At 45.1% G+C, this 22,576-nt stretch overlaps 2 protein-coding genes across 3 annotated transcripts in view; one reads left to right on the forward strand and one right to left on the reverse strand.

Moving 5' to 3' along the window:
• The window catches only part of LOC144510519 (uncharacterized), a 41,936-nt gene that overhangs the window by 17,708 nt on the left and 1,652 nt on the right, over positions 1 to 22,576 (reverse strand). The gene's annotated exons all lie outside the window — the stretch shown is intronic.
• LOC144510506 (uncharacterized) lies at positions 14,519 to 20,298 on the forward strand. Of its 2 annotated transcripts, XM_078239985.1 has the most exons (3): positions 14,519 to 14,575; positions 15,027 to 15,063; positions 15,633 to 20,292. In XM_078239985.1, the coding sequence occupies exon 3, from the start codon at positions 15,980 to 15,982 to the stop codon at positions 16,904 to 16,906; it is 927 nt and encodes a 308-aa protein (XP_078096111.1). In that variant the 5' UTR covers positions 14,519 to 14,575; positions 15,027 to 15,063; positions 15,633 to 15,979; the 3' UTR covers positions 16,907 to 20,292. The 2 variants fall into 2 exon arrangements, with proteins under 2 accessions (XP_078096111.1, XP_078096112.1); XM_078239986.1 differs by lacking the exon at positions 15,027 to 15,063 and having other exon boundaries at positions 15,633 to 20,298.

Consider the following 22,576-nt stretch of genomic DNA (forward strand, 5'->3'; position numbering starts at 1 on the left):
GGGGGTGGGATGGGAGGGGGGTGGGAGGGGGTGAGGGGGGAGGAGAGGGGAGGGGGAGGGATGGAGGGGGAGGGGTGGAGGAGGAGGGGGAGAACAGGTGTGGGGAGGGGAGGCGGGGGTGGGGAGGGGAAGGAGGGGTGGGGAGAGGAAGGGGGCTGGGGAGGGGGAAGGGGGTTGGGGAGGGGGGGTGGGGAGGGGAAGGTGGGTGAGGAGGGGATGGGTTGGGGAGGGAGGGGAAGGTGGGTGGGAAGGGGAGGGGATAGGGTTGGGGAGGGAGGGGAAGGGGGGTGGGAGGGGGGTGGGGAGAGGAGGGGGGGTGGGTGCGCTGGGAGGGTGCATTTGTTTAGGCTCCTAATGCAGCCTAACCAAAGTCTTATACAGCTGCAACATGATTTTCTAATTGTATACGCACTGCCCCGTCCGATGAAGGCCAGCATGCCATACACATTCTTGACCATCTTAACCACCTAAGTTGCCACCTTCAAGGAACTGTGGACCTGCATGTCTTGATTCAAGGATGGAGGATTGGGGAAAATGCAGGAGGAGGATAGGAGGATGAATTTGGGTTACAATCAACAGGGAGGAAGGAGTGTGTGGGGGACAGAAATTTAGTTTGAGAGGAAGAAAGATTTTCTGTGACAACTGGAAATGTCAGTTCTGGATTTCTATCCTGTAATCACAGTGATGACTTGATTATTTCAACCCTATCACACCCATTAAAGTCTCTATCAGGTCAGTCTCTTTCCTGGAGAAAACATCCCCAGCCTGTTCAATCTACCCTGTAACTTAAACACACTCAGTTCTGGTGTTGTACATGTGAATCTTTTTTGAACTTTCTCGAGGTTCTCTGTTAGTATGAAAAGGGTATATAATTAATCATAAAAACCCTACAGTGCAGAAAGAGGCCATTTGGCCCATCGAGTCTGCACCGACCACAATCCCACCCAGGCCCTACCCCCATATCCCTACATATTTTACCTGCTAATCCCTCTAATCTATGCATCTCAGGACACTAGGGGGCAATTTTGTAGCATAGCCAATCAACCTAACCCACACATCTTTGGACTGTGGGAGGTGTGGTGAACCATCATTGGTTCCCACTGGATAGTACTGAGCCAGGGCTGGCCAGTACTACAGGAATGTATATAGGTTACTGTGGGATTGTACTAATGTTGCTGTTGGGTTAGGGTGGGATTGTTACACCTGTGTTTGTTACTGTTGTGGCACATCCCAGTCGGGCTCCGCCTCCTGGGAGAGGTATAAGACTCCCTGCTCGGATGGGACCCCTTCAGTCTGGGATAGTGTGTTAAAGTTCTGATAGCTCCATTGTTAGTTAATAAAAGCCTTCTTTTACTGAAGCTTCGAGCCTCGTGTCCAATTGATGCGCATCAGGAGGGTACCGGAGCACCTGGAGGAAACCCACGCAGACATGAGGAGAATGTGCAAACTCCACACAGACAGTGACCCAAGCCAGGAATCAAACCTGGGTCCCTGGAGCTGCTAGCCACTGTGCTACCATGCCGCCCCAGACTCTGTGCTGTCCCCTGCTTTACAACTCAATAAATCGATTAATATTTAGTCTTGGTTTAATTCGGTTGCAGGTGTCCAGTTATTCAGCTCCAAATTAGCTCTTGAAAGAACTTTAATTTGAAAGGTATTTAACCTCCGACAAGACAGGACTTTGAGATATCAATTAATCTCAATGTTTATTTAAACGAAAAGGAAAACTGATGAAATACATGAGTGACTTTCACCCCCTCAATTGGGCGATTGATCAAACGAAGTTGCTAGCAGTAACTTTACTAAACTGACTACCATTCTCTTTCCTTGTTGTGAGATTTTGTAACTCTCCTTCACCAACTATTCATTCAACATAGGTTCAGCTCCTCAGCCTTTTAGCTAAGATCAAGTGTCAGATCCAGCCCAAGATGGGGTGCAATGCCTTATCGTGTCAGCTTGGATAATGTTTGTCCCGAGTGTGGGGACCATAAATTGGATTTTGAATTTGGGTTTTGCAGCAAGCAAGCAATGGATGACCTCCCCTCAACAAAACCATGCCGACGGTTCTTGATTAATCCCTGCCTCTACAAATGCAGATGAATTCTGTCTCTCAAAATTGCTTACAATAATTTCCCCACCACTCAGGTTGGACTGACTGGCCAGTAGTTTACTGATTTATCCCTTCCTCCCTTCTTGAAATATGATACCACATTAGATGTTCTCCAGTCCTCTCTGGCCATAGGAGAGGCTGCGCTTTGTCCCGCCCAGTCTCCTGGAGCCCGGAGCAAATGCTGCAAAGTGGCATTATGCTGGATGGCTCATTTATCAGCTGGAGCAGACATGATGGGACATGTGGCCTCTTTCTGTGCCCTAACTTTCTATAATTGTGCCAGGGTCCTGCGTGGTTGACACACACACAAACATACCCTCCTCTCCCCCTCTCTCTTCCAAACTCTCAACACAAAAAGACATGCATAAAAACATGGCCCCGTCCACCCAGGCCCAGCTTGCAGCATAAATGCCCCAAGACCCAGCTCATTGCAGAGGCAGCCAAAGGCCCAGCTCATTGCACACATTACAAAGACCCAGTTCACAGTCAGACTCAGCCTCCCCTGTACACACACAAACTCCACCTTCTCTAACTCACACATACCCCTTTTTCTCTCTTTCTCTCACACACATTTTTCTCTCTCTCACACACACATTGATGCACAGAGTCCTGTTTATCTATCACACACAGACACATTCCTCTTCTCACACTCTTTCCCTGTTTCTCACACGATCTTACACTCTCTTTTTTCCCTTCCTCTCTGTCACAGGCACATAGCTGCACAAACTCCTGTTTATCTCTAACACACAAGCACATACCCTTTTCCCCCACACACACTCGTGTACTTGCCTCTATCTCACACACACTGACACACAAACATATATATGCACACACTCCTGTTTCTCTCTCTTACGCAAACACCTTTTACACAAAAATGTACCCACTTCGGGGCAGCACGGTAGCACAGTGGTTAGCACTGCTGCTTCACAGCTCCAGGGTCCCGGGTTCGATTCCCGGCTCGGGTCACTGTCTGTGTGGAGTTTGCACATTCTCCTCGTGTCTGCGTGGGTTTCCTCCGGGTGCTCCGGTTTCCTCCCAAAGATGTGCGGGGGTTAGGTTGATTGGCCATGCTAAAAATTGCCCTTAGTGTCCTGAGATGCGTAGGTTAGAGGGATTAGTGGGTAAATGTGTAGGGATATGGGGCTAGGGCCTGGGTGGGATTGTGGTCAGTGCAGACTCGATGGGCCGAATGGCCTCTTTCTGTACTGTAGGGTTTCTATGATTACTGTCACATCTATTTGATGCCATTAGCTTTCGGAGCGCTGCTCCTTCGTCAGATGGAGTGGACATCTGCTCTCAAACAGGGCATACAGAGACACAGGAACAGCGCTCTGAAAGCTAATGGCATTTGCTACCAAATAAACCTGTTGGACTTTAACCTGGTGTTGTTAAAGCTCTTACTGTGTTTACCCCAGTCCAACGCCGGCATCTCCACATCATGACATCTATTTGCATACAGTGAAAAGTGTTGTTTGTTGCACTATACAGAAAAAGCATACCGTATATAGAAAAGGAAAGGGGTGGGTGCAAAATGTAGTGTTAAAGTCATAGCTAGGGTGCAGAGAAAGATCAACTTAATGCAAGATAGATCCATTCAAAAGTCTGATGGCAGCAGGGAAGAAGCTGTTTTTGAGTCGGTTGGTACATGACCTCAGACTTTTGTATTTTTTTCCCGATGGAAGAAGGTGGAAGAGAGAATGTCCAGGGTGCATGGGGTCCTTAATTATGCTGGCTGATTTGCCGAGGCAGCGAGAAGTGTAGACAGAGTCAATGGATGGAAGGCTGGTTTGAGTGATGGACTGGGCTTCATTCACAACCCTTTGAAGTTTCTTGCGGTCTTGGGCAGAGCAGGAGCCATACCAAACTGTGATACAACCAGAAAGCATGCTTTCTATGAAGCATCTGTAAAAGTTAGTGAGAGTGTAGCAAACATGCCAAATTTCCTTAGCCCCTGAGAACATAGAGGCGTTGGTGGGCTTTCTTAACAATAGCATCAGCCTGGACGGATCAGTAAAGATTGTTGGTGATCTGGACATCTAGAAACTTGAAGCTCACAACCATTTCCAATTCATTCCTCTTGATGTATCTTAGAATCTTAGAAACCCTACAGCACAGAGAAAGGCCCAGAAAGCACAGAGATGTAGACAGGTGCATGTTCTCCACTATGCTTCCTGAAGTCGATGACTGTCTCCTTCATTTTACTGACATTGAGGGAGAGATTATTGTCGTCACAGTAGTTCATCAGATTATTTATCTCTTTCGTGTACTCCGTCTCATCATTGTTTGAGATCTGACCCACGACAGTGGTGTTATCAGCAAACTTGAAAATCCAGAGGCATATCTGTTGCCATATGTACATTCTCATCATGCCAGTGTCGGCTTCCTCTGGTGCTTTGGTTTCCTCCCACAATCCAAAAATGTGCCCTTTACTGTCAGGGGGATTAGCAGGCTAAATACATGGAGATAGGGGAAAGGGCCATGGTGCGATTGTTGTTGATGCAGACTCAATGGGCTGAATGGCCTCTTTCTGCACAGTAGGAGTTCTATAATTCTATTCTGTGATTCACATTCACTTGCACACACTGACTCCACGCTCTCTCTGGCACGTAAACACCTGCGCTCTGTACTCTATCTCATAGAGACACAAATGGACACACACATGAACATGATCCTGGCCCCAGGCTTGGCTCGCAGCTTGGACGCACCTCACAGCATGGACGTCTAAGTCCCAGCTCATTCCACAGAGATGAAAAGGCCAAGGCTGGTGTGAGTTTGTGTCAAGGTAGTGTCCACAAATATCCCCATCCTCAATGATGGAGGAGCCCAGCACATCAGTGCAAAAGATAAGGCTGAAGTATTCGCTGTAATCTTCAGCCTGAAGTGTCGAGTGGATGATCCATCTCACCCTCCTCCAGTGGTCCCAGCATCTCAGGTGCCAGTCTCCAGCCAATTCAATTCACTCCACGTGATATCAAGAAACGGTTGCAGGCACTGGATACTGCAAAGGCACTAGGGCCCTGATAACATTCCGGCAATAGGACTGAAGACTTGTGCTCCAGAATTCCAGGACAATTACAACACTGGCATCTACCTGACAATGTGGAAAGTTGCCCAGGTCTGTCCTGTACACAAAAAGCAGGACAAATCCAACCCGGCCAATTACTGCCCAAGCAGTCTACTCTTGATCATCAGTAAAGTGATGGGAGGGGTCATCAGCAGCGCTATCAAGCAGCATCTGCTCAGCAATAACCTGCTCAGTGACACGCAGTTTGGGTTTCGCCAGGGTCACTCAGTTCCTGACCTCATTACAGCCTTGGTTCAAACATGGACAAAAGAACTGAATTCCAGAGGTGAGGTGAGAGTGACAGCCCTTGACATCAAAGCCACATTCGACTGAGTTTGGCATCAAGGAGCTCGAGTGAAACTGGAATCAATGGGTATCAGGGGGCAAACACTTCACTGGTTAGAGTCATACCTGGTACATAGGAAGATGGTTGTGTTTGTGGTTGTGGAGGGTCAGTCATCTCAGCTCCAGGGCATCTCCGAAGGAGTCCCTCAGGGTAGTGTCCTCGACCCAACTATCTTCAGCTGCTTCATCAATGACCCTCCCTCTGTCTTAAGGTCAGAAGTGGGGATGTTTGCTGATGGTTGCACAATATTCAGCACCATTCACGACTCCTGAAATGCTGAAGCAATCCCATGTTCAAATGCAACAATACCCAGGCTTGGGCTGACAAATGGAAAGTAACATTTGTGCCACACAAATGCCAGACAATGACCATTATCAATAAGAGACACTCTAACCACTGTCCCTTGACATTCAATGATGTTACTATCATTGAATCCTCCTCTGTCAACAACCTTGGGGTTACCATTGATCAGAAACTCAACTCACCACATAAACACAGTGGCTACAAGAGCAGGTCAGAGGCTAGGAATACTGCGGCGAGTAACTCACCTCCTGACTATCCAACATCCACCAAAGTCTATCCACCATCTACAAGGCACAAGTCAGGAGTGCGATGGAATACTCCCCACGTGCCTGGATGGGTGCATTTCCAACAACACTCAAGAAGCTTGACACCATCCAGGACAAAGCAGCCCGCTTGATTGGTACCATATCTACAAACATCTCTCCCTCCACCACCGACGCTCAGTAGCAGCAGTGTGTACCATCTACAAGATACACTGCAGCAATTCACCAAAGATCGTTGGATAACACCTTCCAAACTCACAGCCATTTTCATGTAGAAGGACAAGGGCAGCAGATACATGGGAAGACCACCACCTGCAAGTTTCCCTCCAAGCCACTCATCGTCCTGACTTGGAAGTATATCACCGTTCCTTTACCGTTCCTTTACCGCCGTAATCAGCAAGTTTGCGGATGACACGAAGATGGCTGGACTTGCAGATAGCGAAGAGCATTGTCGGGCAATACAGCAGGATATAGATAGGCTGGAAAATTGGGCGGAGAGGTGGCAGATGGAGTTTAATCCGGATAAATGCGAAGTGATGCATTTTGGAAGAAATAATGTAGGGAGGAGTTATACAATAAATGGCAGAGTCATCAGGAGTATAGAAACACAGAGGGTCCTAGGTGTGCAAGTCCACAAATCCTTGAAGGTGGCAACACAGGTGGAGAAGGTGGTGAAGAAGGCATATGGTATGCTTGCCTTTATAGGACGGGGTATAGAGTATAAAAGCTGGAGTCTGATGATGCAGCTGTATAGAACGCTGGTTCGGCCACATTTGGAGTACTGCGTCCAGTTCTGGTCGCCGCACTACCAGAAGGACGTGGCGGCGTTAGAGAGAGTGCAGAGAAGGTTTACCAGGATGTTGCCTGGTATGGAGGGTCTTGGCTATGAGGAGAGATTGGGTAAACTGGGGTTGTTCTCCTTGGAAAGACGGAGAATGAGGGGAGATCTAATAGAGGTGTACAAGATTATGAAGGGGATAGATAGGGTGAACAGTGGGAAACTTTTTCCCAGGTCGGAGGTGACGATCACGAGGGGTCACGGGCTCAAGGTGAGAGGGGCGAAGTATAACTCAGATATCAGAGGGACGTTTTTTACACAGAGGGTGGTGGGGACCTGGAATGCACTGCCAAGTAGGGTGGTGGAGGCAGGCACGCTGACATCGTTTAAGACTTACCTGGATAGTCACATGAGCAGCCTGGGAATGGAGGGATACAAACGATTGGTCTAGTTGGACCAAGGAGCGGCACAGGCTTGGAGGGCCGAAGGGCCTGTTTCCTGTGCTGTACTGTTCTTTGTTCTTTTGTTCTTTACAGTTGCTGGGTCAAAATCCTGGAATTCCCTCCCTAACGGCATTGTGGGACAACCTACAGCACATAGACTGCAGCGATTCAGAAGACAGCTCACCACACCTTCGCAAGGGCAACAAGGGATGGGCAATCATTGCTGGCCAGTCAGCGACACCCATTTTTCATGGTGTCATAAAAAAAAACACTGGAGAGTGACCATTCACCTGCTCTGTGTTTGAGAAGCAATTTGGTGAGTCATCCACCCTACAGACACATGAATATGTTCACACCAGTGAGAGACCCTTCATCTGCACTGAGTGTGGAAGGGATTTACTTAATTGTCCAGCCTGCAGAGTCACAAATTTACTCACACTCAGAGAGACCCTTTAAATGCTCTGACTGTGGAGGCGGCTTCAAAAGCTCGAGGGATCTGATGGACCACCAGCGCATTCACACTGAAGACAGGCCATTCAGCTGCTCTCACTGCCCAAAGAAGTTTATCAGGTCATCCACATTGCAGAAACACCAGCGAATTCACACTGGAGCGACGCCGTTCACCTGCTCTCAGTGTGGGAAGGGATTCATTAAGTCAACTGAACTGCTGAGACACCAGTGGGTTCAAACTGGGGAGAGGCCATTCACCTGCTCTCAGTGTGGGAAGGGATTCCGTCAATTATCCAGCCTGCAGACACACCAGCGAGTTCATATCGGGGAGAGGCCATTCACCTGCTCTCAGTGTGGGAAGGGATTCAGAGTTTCATCCCAGCTGCTAAGTCACCAGCAAGTTCATGAGTGATTCCAGGGGTTGGATTCTGCTGTTATTGTTTCTGCTCTCAGTTACATCCAGGACTGCATTTTGTTCAGTCTCACAGTTGGTCAATGGGGAAGGTCAGAGGGTTTAGTTTGCCTCCCGTGGGCTGATGCTCTTTGAGCCTTGTTGCGAATATCCGGTTTCAAATTTCACAAGGATCTCAGAGTGACAGGGTGTTAGGAAGTTCAGAAATAGTTAGTCAGTATTTCTGTTTGGAACCCCCCAAATGCCCATCCAATTTCCTTTGTAATTGTTTATTGTCTCCACTTCCTCCACCCTCATAGGCAGCGAGTTCCAGTTCATTACCATTCGCTGCTTCAAAATATTCTTCCTCACATCCCCCCCTCCCGCATCTCTGATTCAAAACCTTAAATCTGTGTCCCCCTCATCCTTGTCCCATCAGCTAATGGGAACAGATTTTCTTTGTCCAACTTATCTAAATCTGTCAGAATCTTGCCCACCTCTATCAAATCTCCCCTCAACCTCCTTTGCTCCACTGAGAACAATCCCAGCCTGACATCAACAATAATGATCAAACTAACAGAATATGTTAATACCTGAGATCAAATGGGAACATTTAATTTCTGTTTTAAAAATATCATGAATATATTGTCCTGGACAACAACAGAATTAGAATGACTCACAAAGAGCAAAGAACAGTACAGCACATTAATAGGCCCTTCAGCTCACCAAGCCTGCGCTGATCACGTTATCCTATCTAGACCAACTGCCTGTATCCCTCCATACCCTGCCTCTTCATGTGTCTATCCAGTTAAGTCTTAAATGTCGCTAACGTCTCTACCTCAATCATCTCACTTGGAAGTGCATTTCAGGCCCCCACCACCCTCTGTTAAAAAGCTTCCCCCGCACATCTCCACTGAACCTTTCCTCCTTTATCTTGAACTTGTGCCCCCTTGTAATTATCATTTCTGCCTTGGGAAAAAACTTCCAACTGTTCACCATATCTATAATTTTATAAACTTCTATCAGGTTGCCCCTCAGCCTCCATCTTCCCAGGGAGAACAATCCCAGTTTATTCAATCCCTCAAATAGCTAATACCTTCCATACCAGGCAACATCCTGATAAACATTTTCTGTACCCCCTCCAAAGCCACCACGTCCTTCTGATAGTGTGGCGAACAGAATTGGACACAGTATTCCAAATGTGGCCTAACCAACGTTTGATATAACTGTAACATAATTTGCCAACTTTTATACTTGATGCCCTCGCCAATGAAGGCAAGCGTGCCATATGCTTCCTTCATCACCTTTTCCACCTGTGTTGCCACTTTTAAGGATCTGTGGCCCCGTACTCCCAGATCTCTCTGTGTATCTGTGCTCCTTTGGTTCTGCTATTTATTTTATAGCTCACACATGAATTAGATCAACTAATTCGCCTTCCATTCCTTCAGTGCGCCATACCTTGGGTGTGGTTGAATGGAATATTTCAATCTGGTATCCAGCTACATTCTCGTGAAAGTTTGGAATGTCTAGCTGGAAATCCCTCCCTAACAGCACTGTGGGTGTACTTACACCTCAGGCATTGTAGCAGTTCAAGAAGGCAGTGTTGGGGTTGACCATGGCCGAGGCAGCTACACACAGCCACATATTCTGTTATAATTGATGGACTGTAGATTGAATGTGAAGCATTATGGGACTGGACTATCTTGACCACATTCCTGTGACTGCCCAGTTTCTGCAATCACGGACCATTAAAGCTGCTCAGCAGGGCCCCGACAGAGGACCTGGTGAAAATATTTACTCAGAATGAGTTAGAATTAAACTTATTCCAGGACCAGCTGGTGTTCAGCGGCTGAGATACCCAAATCTGTAAAAAGGCAGTCCAATCAATCAAACGGTGGTCGGTAGTTGGTTAAGAAGTTAAGAAGCATTCTCAGGCATTGTTTTTGAATTATTTTTTATCATAAATTTGTGATAAGAAGTGTGAGGGACTTGTGACCTGGACTTAAAAAGCAGACATCAGAGTAGATACTACTGCAAGTAGGATTGGACTGAAAAGCGGACCTTGGGAGCTGATTCTAATGATTATAATCCTATCATTAAATGAAACAAAAAAAATCAAGTTATACTGAAGAATGGAGAATCTTGTTTCTTATTTGAATGAATGGGTTGTGAGCTTGTAGTGCTCTGTCGCTTTAAGAAGCTATGGCTGTGAGAGAGAATGCTGAGGATTTAGGTTCTGTAGAAATGTTAACCCTTTCAGCAGACAATTGATTTGTTTTTAAATCGCCCAGAAACTCATGTGTCTATTTGAAGATTTATGGGAACCTGTTAAATGTGGAAATATTAAGCGTAGCCTGGAGGAATTTGGAATAACTGAGAATTTTATTGTGTTGTCACCTCAACCCCAGATAAAGAAGAAACATTTTGCAGGTGGTAACGTGTTTGGGATTTTAAATCAGCAAAGACTAGACGTTGCCTATAAAATCAGGCCTTGGAAGTTGGCTTAAAAAGGTTAAGTAATAATGATGGAGAACGGAGAAGCTTGTATCTTATTTTAATCAAGGAGTTGTGAGCTTGTAGTGCTCTGTCACTTTAAGAAGCTATAGTTGCGAGAGAATGCTGAGGATTCATTGTTTGAAATTTACGAGCTGTGAGAACCTGTGTGTTTTGTTTGTTTTATGTGGATGTTTGTAGATGTGTTTTCTCATTGTTTTGGGCTACATTTGTTAAGGTTTATCTTTCTGGGGAATTAACCTTATCTTGAGTCTTCAATTAAAGACATTTCTGGAAGTTTAAAAACAGAATCACAAGGACGTTTAATGAATTCAATTCAGTTATTGTTGTTGTAAAGCACATACTAAGTTTCTCTGCTTGTGTATGGATGATATTTGTGGGTTGAATGCTTCAAGCTTTGAGGTTTTCTGTCTGTGATTTAAATCAAACGGATTTAAAAAAAGGAAGTTTAATTAATAAAGCTTTTTTCCCAAAAGTTATGAACCTGGAGCCATATTTACTGGTCAGAGACATGATTCCAGGATATTTTACGAAACATGTGGGAATTTTAATCCAGATACAATTCACACATGTAGAATGAGAGTTTAATTTGTAATGGTTATTTAAAATTTGGGACATGTGAAATGATTCTGACCAGTCCTGTGTTGGATTGATCTTGGGTGAAGGTTCCTGTCAGGTCCAAAGATTTATTCCTGACGCAAGTAACACAATGTAAAGGAAAATTCTGGAATTGGATACTGAAGAAAAGAGTTTAAGAGGAGAGATTATTAAATATAAATGATTCCTAGACAGTTGATTGTTCGATTAAAACAAAGGAAGGGTGCTGACATCCATTGAGAACTTTTAGTTCACCCCTTTTCAAACTAAGGGAGTCTATGTACAAAGAAAGCCCAAGGATGGTAGCTATCAGGGCCTGGAAAACATCATGATGGGGGAATCTACCTGTTCATGCGATGATCACAAAGCCCCATGATGCCCAGATACTAATTTTATTGGATCTATATGTAATGTATGTAATCTGTAGCCATTCTGATTGGATTGTGTCCAGCCGGGATGGACTGAGTAACTGTATAAGAATTGATGATTTTCTTTGTTGGGTGGAGTTGCACATGGTCAGCCCCTGTGGCTTCTCCCCGCCGGCGTAACTCAATAAACTGTCGATTGAATCAGGCTTGAGTGAATGATTCTTCTGAATTCATTCCCCCCAACACACTGGGTACATTATCATGGAGACCAGGTATTGCCAAAAACTTCAGACAATATAAAACTCATGAAGTCAGTGTCCCAGTTTAAAGACATATCTTTTATCTGACCAACGATCGAAGGGAGAAATTAATGGACAGTGTAATGTCTCTCTAGAAGAGAAGCATCCTGATCTCTCCAATAACTCTGACTTACAATGCTTAGGATAGATCAATTATACATTGTTCATATCAAATTCTCCCACCTTTCATCAGGTGTGAAGCAATCATTTTCAATACAAATAAATCATTAATGTCATGTCATATACTTTAGCCAATTGCCATTTTACCCTCTGACATAATGGTATTTCATTGGTCCGTAGAACCCGGATGCTTCCTCTATTGCTGACTCTACTTACCCTATTGCTCAGCTACAAAGGCCAAAGTTAATATTCCCACCGGCTCTTGCTCCGTCACAGGCCAAACCAGACAAATGCACATTCTCACATCTGAGAAGGCACTGTCTTATATGGATAATGTGAATCAATCCTATTTATGGAGCTGCCTTGAGAACCTTTCTGTTAGAAACTTCGCTGATAAAGGTTGGCACATTCTGTGGCTTCATTGTTCCAAAGAATGTAACCTGTCTGTAAGTGTCCCTGTGCCATCATGCCTTGCAGCAGCCTGCTTTTGGCTAAAGCTTACAATTGCTTTTAAAAATACAGCTAACATACATTTTAAAATCAGGAAATTCATGTTTAAATCAGAATTACTTGTTTAAATTTCTTACTACATTCACGTGTGTAGACTTTTCCCTTGTTAGCTTATAAGTCTGACTTAGAGTCATTTAACTCAATGCCGGTAGTTCTGTTAGTGTCTGAAATGCCTAATGGTTTAAAATTTCTCTAACCTATTAGGAATTTTCTCCAACAGCTTACCATTGCGGAGCTCGGAGTACAGCACTTGTTTCAGGAGTCTTGTGTGGGGCTTGAGGATAATGTGGCCCATCGCAGCTGGTTGAGTGTGACCAGTGCCTTGATACTGGGGATATTGGCCTGGAAGAGGACACTCACATTGGTACACCTATCCTGCGAGGGGATTTGCAGGAGTTTGCGGAGGCAACGTTGGTGACACCTCTCCAGGGATTTGAGGTGTGTGCTCTACATTGTCCATGTTTCTGATGCATACAGCAGGTTAGGGACCACGGCTGCTCTGTAGACCATGAGCCCGGTGCTGGATTTGAGATCTCAGGCTTCGAACACTCTGTTCTTCAGGCGTCCGAAACCTGCACTGGCGCATTGGAGTCAATGCTGGATTTCATTGTCAATGTCTGCCCATGCCGAGAGAAGGCTCCTGAGTGTGGGAAATGATCCACGCTGTCCAGGGGCTCACCGTGGATCTTGATGGTTGGGAGTGGAGCAGGAGTGGGCTGGGAGAGAATTTTTGTTTTCCGGATGTTTAGTCTGAGGCCTATCCTTTCATATGCTTCAGTGAATGTGGCGACGATAGTTTGTAGATCAGTCTCTGAGTGTGTGCACACAGACTGGCATTTTAAGGACGCCAGACGCATCCTTAAAATTCCTTTAAGGAAAGGATGTCCCGAGGCATGGTATATTGGGGAAACCATGCAGACGCTGCGACAACGGATGAATGAACACCGCTCGACAATCACCAGGCAAGACTGTTCTCTCCCTGTTGGGGAGCACTTCAGCGGTCACGGGCATTTGGCCTCTGATATTCGGGTAAGCGTTCTCCAAGGCGGCCTTCACGACATACGACAGCGCAGAGTTGCTGAGCAGAAACTGATAGCCAAGTTCCGCACACGAGGACGGCCTCAACCGGGGTATTGGGTTCATGTCACACTATTTGTAATCCCCACAGCTTGCCTGGACCTGCAGAGTCTCACTGGCTGTCCTGTCTGGAGACAATACACATCTCTTTAGCCTGTCTTGATGCTCTCTCCACTCACATTGTTTGTATCTTAAAGACTTGATTCGCTGGAAGTATTCACATTCCAACCATTATTCATGTAGATTGAGTTTGTGTCTTTATATACCCTGTTTGTGAACAGAATTCCCACTCACCTGAAGAAGGGGCTTAAGGCTCCGAAAGCTTGTGTGGCTTTTGCTACCAAATAAACCTGTTGGACTTTAACCTGGTGTTGTTAAACTTCTTACTGTGTTCCTCCACAACACCAGGTTAAAGCCCAACAGGTTTATTTGGAATAAACCGCTTTTCGAGTGCTGCTCCTTAATCAGGTGAGTGGAGAGGTAGGTTTCCCAAACACGGCATATTTATAGGCAAGACACAATTGCAAGTTAATGGTTGGAATGCGAGTCTTTCGCGGTAACCAATGATGCAGTGCTTGTGAAACCTCCCTCTCCATTGTCCGCGCAGACCCGGCGCGCTGACACTGTAGCCCCGCCCGCACCAATTGTTCCCCCTCCCCGAGCCCAGGTTTCCAAGCAACCAGCTGACTGCTCCGGCCAGAGCGAGAAGCCCCTTGGCGATCTCCCACTGCACGGACCCAACTGCGCATGTCCAAGGGAGAGGGGCAGTTGCGCATGTGCGGGGGAGAGCCCACCCCTTGACCTGTATGCTGAGATGTTGACCAGTGGGAAGAGTTGGAGGACCGGAAGTACTCTGCCTCTGCAGCCAATCAGAGCGCAGGCTTTGTGTGAATGAAGATTGAGCTTCAGACAGACTCAAACTTCCTCCTGTTGCCGACATCTGTGAGTAAAACACTTTATTTTATCCCCCTTTCCATTTCTTTTCTCATTCTGGGGAGAAATTGGGGACTTGCAGCAACTGAAGGGAAAGGAAATGAATCCAGAGAGGGTGCAGACTCTGGAAAGGTTGGCCCAAGTCTCTCTCTTAAAGACATTGACATCCTTTGCTCCCTCAGCTTGACACATTTATTTGTCTGACTAAAAGGATGGTTTCTTTCCTCATGTTCACAATTAAAGGGCTGGTTTCCCATTGAAGGACGCAGTAAATTAACATAGAACAGAGATATGACTCGTGTTGTTATGTGGTACAGATTAGATATATTATTTATGGTTGTGTAATAAATTACATTTATTATTATGTCTAGTTTTGTAATGTTGTACTGTAGCTACATTATATATTTCCAGTCATCTCTTCCCTCCGAGAGTTGTTAATTCGTGGATTTCTCTTCCTCAGGAACCAGTGGAGGCTGAGTCATTGAATATATTCCAGGGTGAGTTAGGCTGATTTTTGATTGATAAAGGAGTCAAGTGTCATGTAGAACAGTGTAGGAAAATGGAGAGAAAGTTAAGATGAGGAGGGATTTCCTCACTCAAGGATGTGGTGAAGCTTTGGAATTCTGCGCCCCAGAGGACTGTGGAGCCTCAGTCATCAAGAATTTTCAAGACAGAAATTGATAGGTTTCTAGATATCAAAGATATCGAGTGATCTGGGGGATAGTGCGGGAAATGGTGCTGAGAGAGATCAATCAATTATCTCATTGAATAGTTGCGCAGGCTCGATAGGCCAAATAGCCCACTGCAGCTCCGATTTCTTCTGAATTCTGTGTCCAGGACAGGAAGCAGTGAGCATGGATCTGTCAATCAGCCTGAATCAGCACCTTCCGGAGAATTGGAAGGGTGAATATTAGATACAGCAGAGTGAGAATGGAGGGAGAGTGTGTGGGATGGAGATTTACAGCTTTTGGGGAATGAGAAAAGAATGTTCCATAGAAACTAGAATTGCCTGTTCGGAATTTCTATCCTGACTGACACTGATGACTAATGTAAACTCCTTTTACAGGATATTGAAAGAGGAATCACAGGCTAAAATCTCAAAAGTCACGTCTAGATCTGACAGTCATATCGCTTGGATTCTGAATATCATCGGCCTTTGAATCTAGAAGGAGAAATGATTGTTCGATCTGTTGATTTGAAAATTTCATGCATCAGTGTGACTGGAAAAGCACCAACACACGACCACACTCAAGTGAGAGTGTTCCAGTGCACTGACTGAAGAGCTTTAACCTGTTACACACCTTGAATAAATATCACACCATTCACATCAGGCAGAGACTGTACTTGTATTCTGTGTGTGGACGAGGCTTCAACCGATTGTCCACCCAGGAGAGAGGCAAAGACATCTGCACCATGAACACACTATGGAAATGTGTGGACTGTGGGAAAGAATACAAAGCCCCATCTCTCCTGGAAGCTCATCGGCGCAGCCACACTGGGGAGAGGCCGTTCATCTGCTCGCAGTGTGGAAAGGGATTCACTCGATTAGCCAGTGTGTGGAGACACCAGCGAGTTCACACTGGGGAGAGGCCATTCACCTGCTCTCAGTGTGGGAAGCGATTCACTCAGTTATCCACCCTGCAGCGACACCAGCGAATTCACACAGGGGAGAGGCCATTCACCTGCTCTCATTGTGGGGAGGGATTCACTCAGTTATCCCACTTGCGGACACACCAGCGAGTTCACACCGGGGAGAGGCCATTCACTTGCTCTCAGTGTGGGAAGGGATTCTGTGATTCATCCAGCCTGCTGACACACCAGCGAGTACATACTGGGGAGAGGCCATTCACTTGCTTTCAGTGTGGGAAGGGATTCACTCAGTTATCCAGCCTGCGCACACACCAGCGAGGTCACACTGGGGAAAGGCCATTTACCTGCTCTCAGTGTGGGGAGGGATTCACTCGGTTATCCAACCTGCGGAGACACCAGCAAGTTCATACTGGGGAGAGGCCGTTTACCTGCTCTCAGTGTGGGGAGGGATTCACTCGGTTATCCAGCCTGCAGAGACACCAGCGAGTTCACACTGGGGAGAGACCATTCATCTGCTCTCAGTGTGGGAAGGGATTCAGTGATTCATCCAGCCTGCGGAGACACCAGCAAGTTCACACTGGGGAGAGACCATTCATCTGCTCGCACTGTGGGAAGGGATTCAGTGATCCATCCAGCCTGCGGACGCACCAGGGAGTTCACACTGGGGAGAGACCATTCACCTGCTCTCAGTGTGGGAAGGGATTCAGAGTTTCATCCCACCTGCTGAGACACCAACAAGTTCACGAGTGATTCCAGGGGTTGGATTCTGCTGTTATTGTTTCTGCTGTCAATTACATCCAGGACTGCATTTTGTTCATTCTCACAGTTGGTCAATGGGGAGGGTCGGAGGGTTTCTTACTGCTGGGCTGGACAGTCTCACGACTTTGCCTCCAGTGGGCTGATGCTCTTTGAGTCTTGTTGCAAATACCTGGTTTCAAATTTCACAAGGATCACAGAGTGACAGGGTGTTAGGAAGTTCAGAGATATTTCGTCAGAATTTCTGTTTTGAACCCAAATGATCATCCAATTTCCTTTGTAATTGTTTATTGTCTCCACTTCCTCCACCCTCGTAGGCAGCGAGTTCCAGGTCATTACCATTCGCTGCATCAAAATATTCTTCCTCACAGCCACCACTCCCCGCACCCCCCCCCCCCCCCCCCACCCTCCCTCCGCGTATCTCTGACCCAAAACTTGAAATCTGTGTCCCCGTCGTCCTTGTCCCATCAGCTAATGGGAACAACTTTTCTTTGTCCACTTTGTTTAAACCGGTCAGAATCTTGTCCACCTCTATCAAATCTCCCCTCAACCTCCGTTGCTCCAAGGGGAACAACCTGAGCGTGACATTGACAATAATGAACAACCTAACAGAATATGTTAATATCTAAAATCAAATGGGAATGTTTAATTTCTGTTTTAAAGATATTGTGAATATATTGTCCTGGACAATAAAGGAATTGGAATAACTCACCTTGGGTGTGGTTGAATGGAATATATCAATTTGGTATCCATCTGCAGTCTGGTGAAAGTTTGGAATGTGTGGCTGGAAATCCCTCCCTAACAGCACTGTGGGTGTACTTACACCTCAGGCATTGTAGCAGTTCAAGAAGGCAGTGTTGGGGTTGACCATGGCCGAGGCAGCTACACACAGCCACATATTCTGTTGTAATTGGAGGACTGTAGATTGAATGTGAGGCATTATGGGACTGGACTATCTTGACCACATTCCTGTGACTGCTCAGTTTCTGCAATCACGGACCATTAAAGCTGCTCAGCAGGGCCCCGACAGAGGACCTGGTGAGAATATTTACTCAGAATGAGTTGGAATTAAACTTATTTCAGGACCAGCTGGTGTTCAGCGGCTGAGATACCCAAATCTGTAAAAAGGGTATCTGGCCAATCAGGTAGTTGACTAAGATGTTAAGAAGCATTCTCGAGAATAGTTTAAATTATTTTATCATAAATTAGTAATAAGAACTGTGAGGGACTTGTGACCCGATAGTCGGTGAAATGACGGTATACTCCAAGTAGCACTGGACTGAAAAGCGGACCTCTGAGAGTAGATTCTAATGGTTATAATCCAACCCAAGCATGGCCAGTGAAAAATCAGAGCTCGAGTGGGGAACCGGTCAATCTTACCTGCCAATTGGAAACTAAGAATAAGAAACCTCTCAATAAAGTGATTAGAGAATAGAGCCAACGTTTTGACTCTGGTTAACAATTCATAAGAGCTGTTATAAAGGGTGATCCAGACTCTCAACATTGGCTTTATTCTCTCCCCAAGACGCTGTCAGATCTGCTGAGATTTTGCAGCGTTTTGTGTTTTTGTTTCAGATTCCAGCATCCGCAGTATTTTACTTTTGTGATAAATGATTAGGTTTGATTGGAATCCCCACCATCTTCCCGCAAAACAGAGGGAGTGATGGCAAAAGGAAAAAAGGATAAGGATGATAAAGTCTGGGTTCTGATTCTCTGAGCCCATGTAGAATTAACAAAACAAGTGAACCAGTTCATAAAGAACAGAAGTTACCCATCCCTAACAAAAACTGATCAAATTAAAATAATTAGGTTGAGGAATGTAACAAAAAAATTAACAGATGAAGTTTAAAATCAAGTTTGTTTTGTTGTTAGAGAAATTTTTAAAAATTATGTAGTGATGTAATTGTGTGCCAAGTTTTTTCTGCTCACTCCCCACCGCTTTAGGTTGTGTAGAAAAGTTAACCCTTTCAGCAGACAGTTGATTTGTTTTTAAATCGCCCGGAAACTCATGTGTCTATTTTAGTTTATAATTGAGGATTAATGGGAATAGTTAAATATGGAAATTTTAAGTGTAGCCTGGAGGAATTTGGAGTAACTGTGAGAATTGTATCATGTTGTCACCTCAACCCCAGATAAAGAACAAAGAGTTTGCAGGTGGTAAAGTGTTTGGGATTTTAAATCAACAAAGACTAGATGTTGCCTGTAAAATCAGGCCTTGGAAGTTGGCTTAAAAAAGGTTAAGTTATAATGAAGGAGAATGAAGGATTTTGTATCTTATTTTAATCAAGGAGTTGAGCTTGTAGTGCTCTGTCACTTTAAGACGCTATAGCTGCGTGAGAGAATGTGAGGATTCATTGTTTCAAATTTACGAGCTGAACCTGTGTGTTTTGTTTGTTTTATGTGGATGTTTGTAGATGTGTTTTATCATTGTTTTGGGGTACATTTATTAAGGTTTATTTTTCTGGGGAATTAACCTTATCTTTAATTAAAGGAATTTCTAGAAGTTTAAAAAGAGAACCACAGAATGCTTAAGGAATTCATTCTGGTTATTGTTGTTGTAAAGCACATGCTAAGTTTCTCTGCTTGTGTATGGATGATATTTGTGGGTTGAATGCTTCAAGCTTTGAGGTTTTCTGTCTGTGATTTAAATCAAACAGATTTTAAAGAAGGAAGTGTAATTAATAAAGCTTTTTTAAAAAAGTTATGAACCTGGAGCCATATTTACTGGCCAGAGACATGATTCCAGGATATTTTACTGAACACGTGGGAATTTTAATCCGGATACAATTCACACATGTGAGAATGAGAGTTTAATTTGTAATGGTTATTTAAAATTTGGGACATGTGAAATGATTTTGACCAATCCTGTGTTGGATTGATCTTGGGTTAAACTTCCTGTCAGGCCCAAAGATTTATTCCTGATTCAATTAACACAATGAAAAGGAAAATTCTGGAATTGGATACTGAAGAAAAGAATTTAAAAGGAGAGATTATTAAATGGAATTGATTCCCAGACCCTGTGGTCATTGGGTTAAAACAAAGGAAGGACGCTGTTGTCCATTTGTGAACTTTTAATCAACCCCTTTTCAAACTAAGGGAGTCTATGTACAAAGGATGGTAGATAAGAGGGTCCGGAAAACATCATGATGGGGGCACCTATCTGTTCATGAGATGATCACAAAGCCCCATGATGCCCAGTTACTAATTTCATTGTACCTATATGTAATGTATGTAATCTATAACCATTCTGATTGGATTGTGTCCAGCCGGGATGGGCTGAGTAACTGTATAAGAATTGATGATTTTCTTTGTTGGGTGGCGTTGCACATGGTCAGCCCCTGTGGCTTCTCCCCACTGGCGTAACTCAATAAACTGATTGTCGATTGAATCAGGCTTGAGTGCTGAATGATTCTTCTGAGTTCACTCCACCCAACACACTGGGTACATTACCACTTCATCCTTGGGAGTGGCCTGATAGGCCGTGGTCCAGACTACATAGAAATCATAGAAACCCTACAGTGCAGAAGGAGGCCATTTGGCCCATCGAGTCTGCACCGACCACAATCCCACCCAGGCCCAACCCCACATATTTACCCACTAATCCCTCTAACCTACGCATCTCAGGACTCTAAGGGGCAATTTTTAACCTGGCCAATCAACCTAACCCGCACATCTTTGGACTGTGGGAGGAAACCGGAGCACCCGGAGGAAACCCACGCAGACACGAGGAGAATGTGCAAACTCCACACAGACAGTGACCCGAGCCGGGAATCGAACCTAGGACCCTGGCGCTGTGAAGCAGCAGTGCTAACCACTGTGCTACCGTGCCGCCCCCATGTGGATTTTGGGGGACCTTTCATGAATCACATGTGTTTGGTCGTTGTAGATGCTCATTCAAAATGGTTGGAAGCACACATCATGAGTAATATTCCAGCTCCTGTGACAATAGAGAAGCTCTGTCAAATTTTCACAAGCCCTGGGTTTCCAGATTCGCTTGTTTCAGATAATGACATTGTTTACAAGTGAGGTGTTTCAGGAATTCATGTAAAGGAATGATCTACGCCATGTGCGTACTGAGCCGTTTCATCTGGCTACAAATGGTTTGGCAGAAAGAGCTGTTCAAACTCTGAAGGAGGGATTGAGGAGAATGGCAGGTGATACTTTAAGAACAAAGCTCTCAAGATGTTTGTCCCAGTATAGCATCACACCACAATCTACAACCGGACTCTCTCCTGTGGAATTTTTAGGTAGAAGGCTGAAGTCTCATCAGGATCTGCTTCACCCAGATCTCAGAGCAGAAGTGAGCAGGAGACGAGAGAAGCAGAAGGAGGGACACGACTACCACGCCAAAGAGAGGTAGTTCAAACTGGGTGATCAGGTTTACATCAGAAACTTTGGTAGTCACCAAAGGTGGTTACCGGGAATAATTTTAAACCAAAGTGGTCCAGTATCTTGGGTCATGAGATTGCAAAACGGAAGAGTTGTTCACAGACACCAAGACCATATTCGCTTGCTGTGTGACCCCGATTCAGGAAAAGTTTCAGAGTCAGCAAACGTTACTGAGAAAATAGCAGAGGATCAATGCTGCTGTGGACGTTCACCAGGAAGTGGTTCCTGTGTTTCCAGGTTTGCTAGTTGACTCTGCTGTGGGAGTGGAAGAGGAACGTTCATGTACAGATTCTCAAACTACCTCTTCAACTCCGATTCCAGATCCACCATTACAAGATTTACCAGTGGTATTGTACAGGTCGCAATGCAACCGCAAAGCTCCTGACAGACTTCCGTATCGTCAAAGACATTACTTTTGTTGTATTTCTGTCCTGATGGGGGATTGCAATTGAAGGGGAGAAGTGTTATAGTGTTCTTCTAAGCCTTTCTCCCTTCTGAGCATGTGTGGGCTTTGGGCAGGGTTTCAGTCTGCAAGTCCAGACTGGTTCTCATGCTCCTGTTTTCTTCTGTTTGCGACGGTTCTTTTAAACTTTGATCTTTATTTATATAAAGAACACTATTACTCGGCTATTAATCTAAAGGCCTGCCAAGCATTCCACTTTAATGAAACCAACATAAACAGGACTTGACTCCTAATTCATCCAACAATTTCTTTCTTTAATTAACACCTCAGGTACCATCTCAAACTTAAACAGTTGCAATTCATTAACTCTTTTACAGAACTATAACTCTTAACTGAACATTAACTTTAATTATTTTATTGAAAATAGATACTACCGTGTTTAGGGAAATTCTTGGCCAAGAATATCCCTGATGTAGAATCTATCTTCTTTCTGAAGATTTAAGAACATAAGAACTAGGAGCAGGCCATCTGGCCCCTCAAGCCTGCTCCGCCATTCAATAAGATCATGGCTGATCTTTTCATGGACTCAGCTACATTTTGTATTTACTTTAGATCGAGCTGTAGTGGTAGGAAAAATACTATTTACTATCCAGGAAAAGGAAAATGTCCTTCATCAGCTTTTGTGGATCATTTCAGTTGAAATGTACTCTTCTAGGCTCAAAGAGCATCAGCCCACTGGAAGCAAAGTCGTGAGACCGGCCAGTCCAGCAGAAAGAAACCCTCGACCCTCCCACTTCACCAACTGTCAGAATGAACATGGTTGAGTCCTGGATGTGATTAACAGCAGAATCCAATCCTTATCATCTCTTGTG

The sequence above is a fragment of the Mustelus asterias genome, chromosome 23 (genome assembly GCF_964213995.1).
Source record: "Mustelus asterias chromosome 23, sMusAst1.hap1.1, whole genome shotgun sequence".
Classification (NCBI taxonomy): domain Eukaryota; kingdom Metazoa; phylum Chordata; class Chondrichthyes; order Carcharhiniformes; family Triakidae; genus Mustelus; species Mustelus asterias.

Bases quoted from the DNA above. Each gene is read 5' to 3' on its own strand.
- LOC144510506 (XM_078239986.1), top strand. From the start codon at position 15,980: ATGAACACACTATGGAAATGTGTGGACTGTGGGAAAGAATACAAAGCC.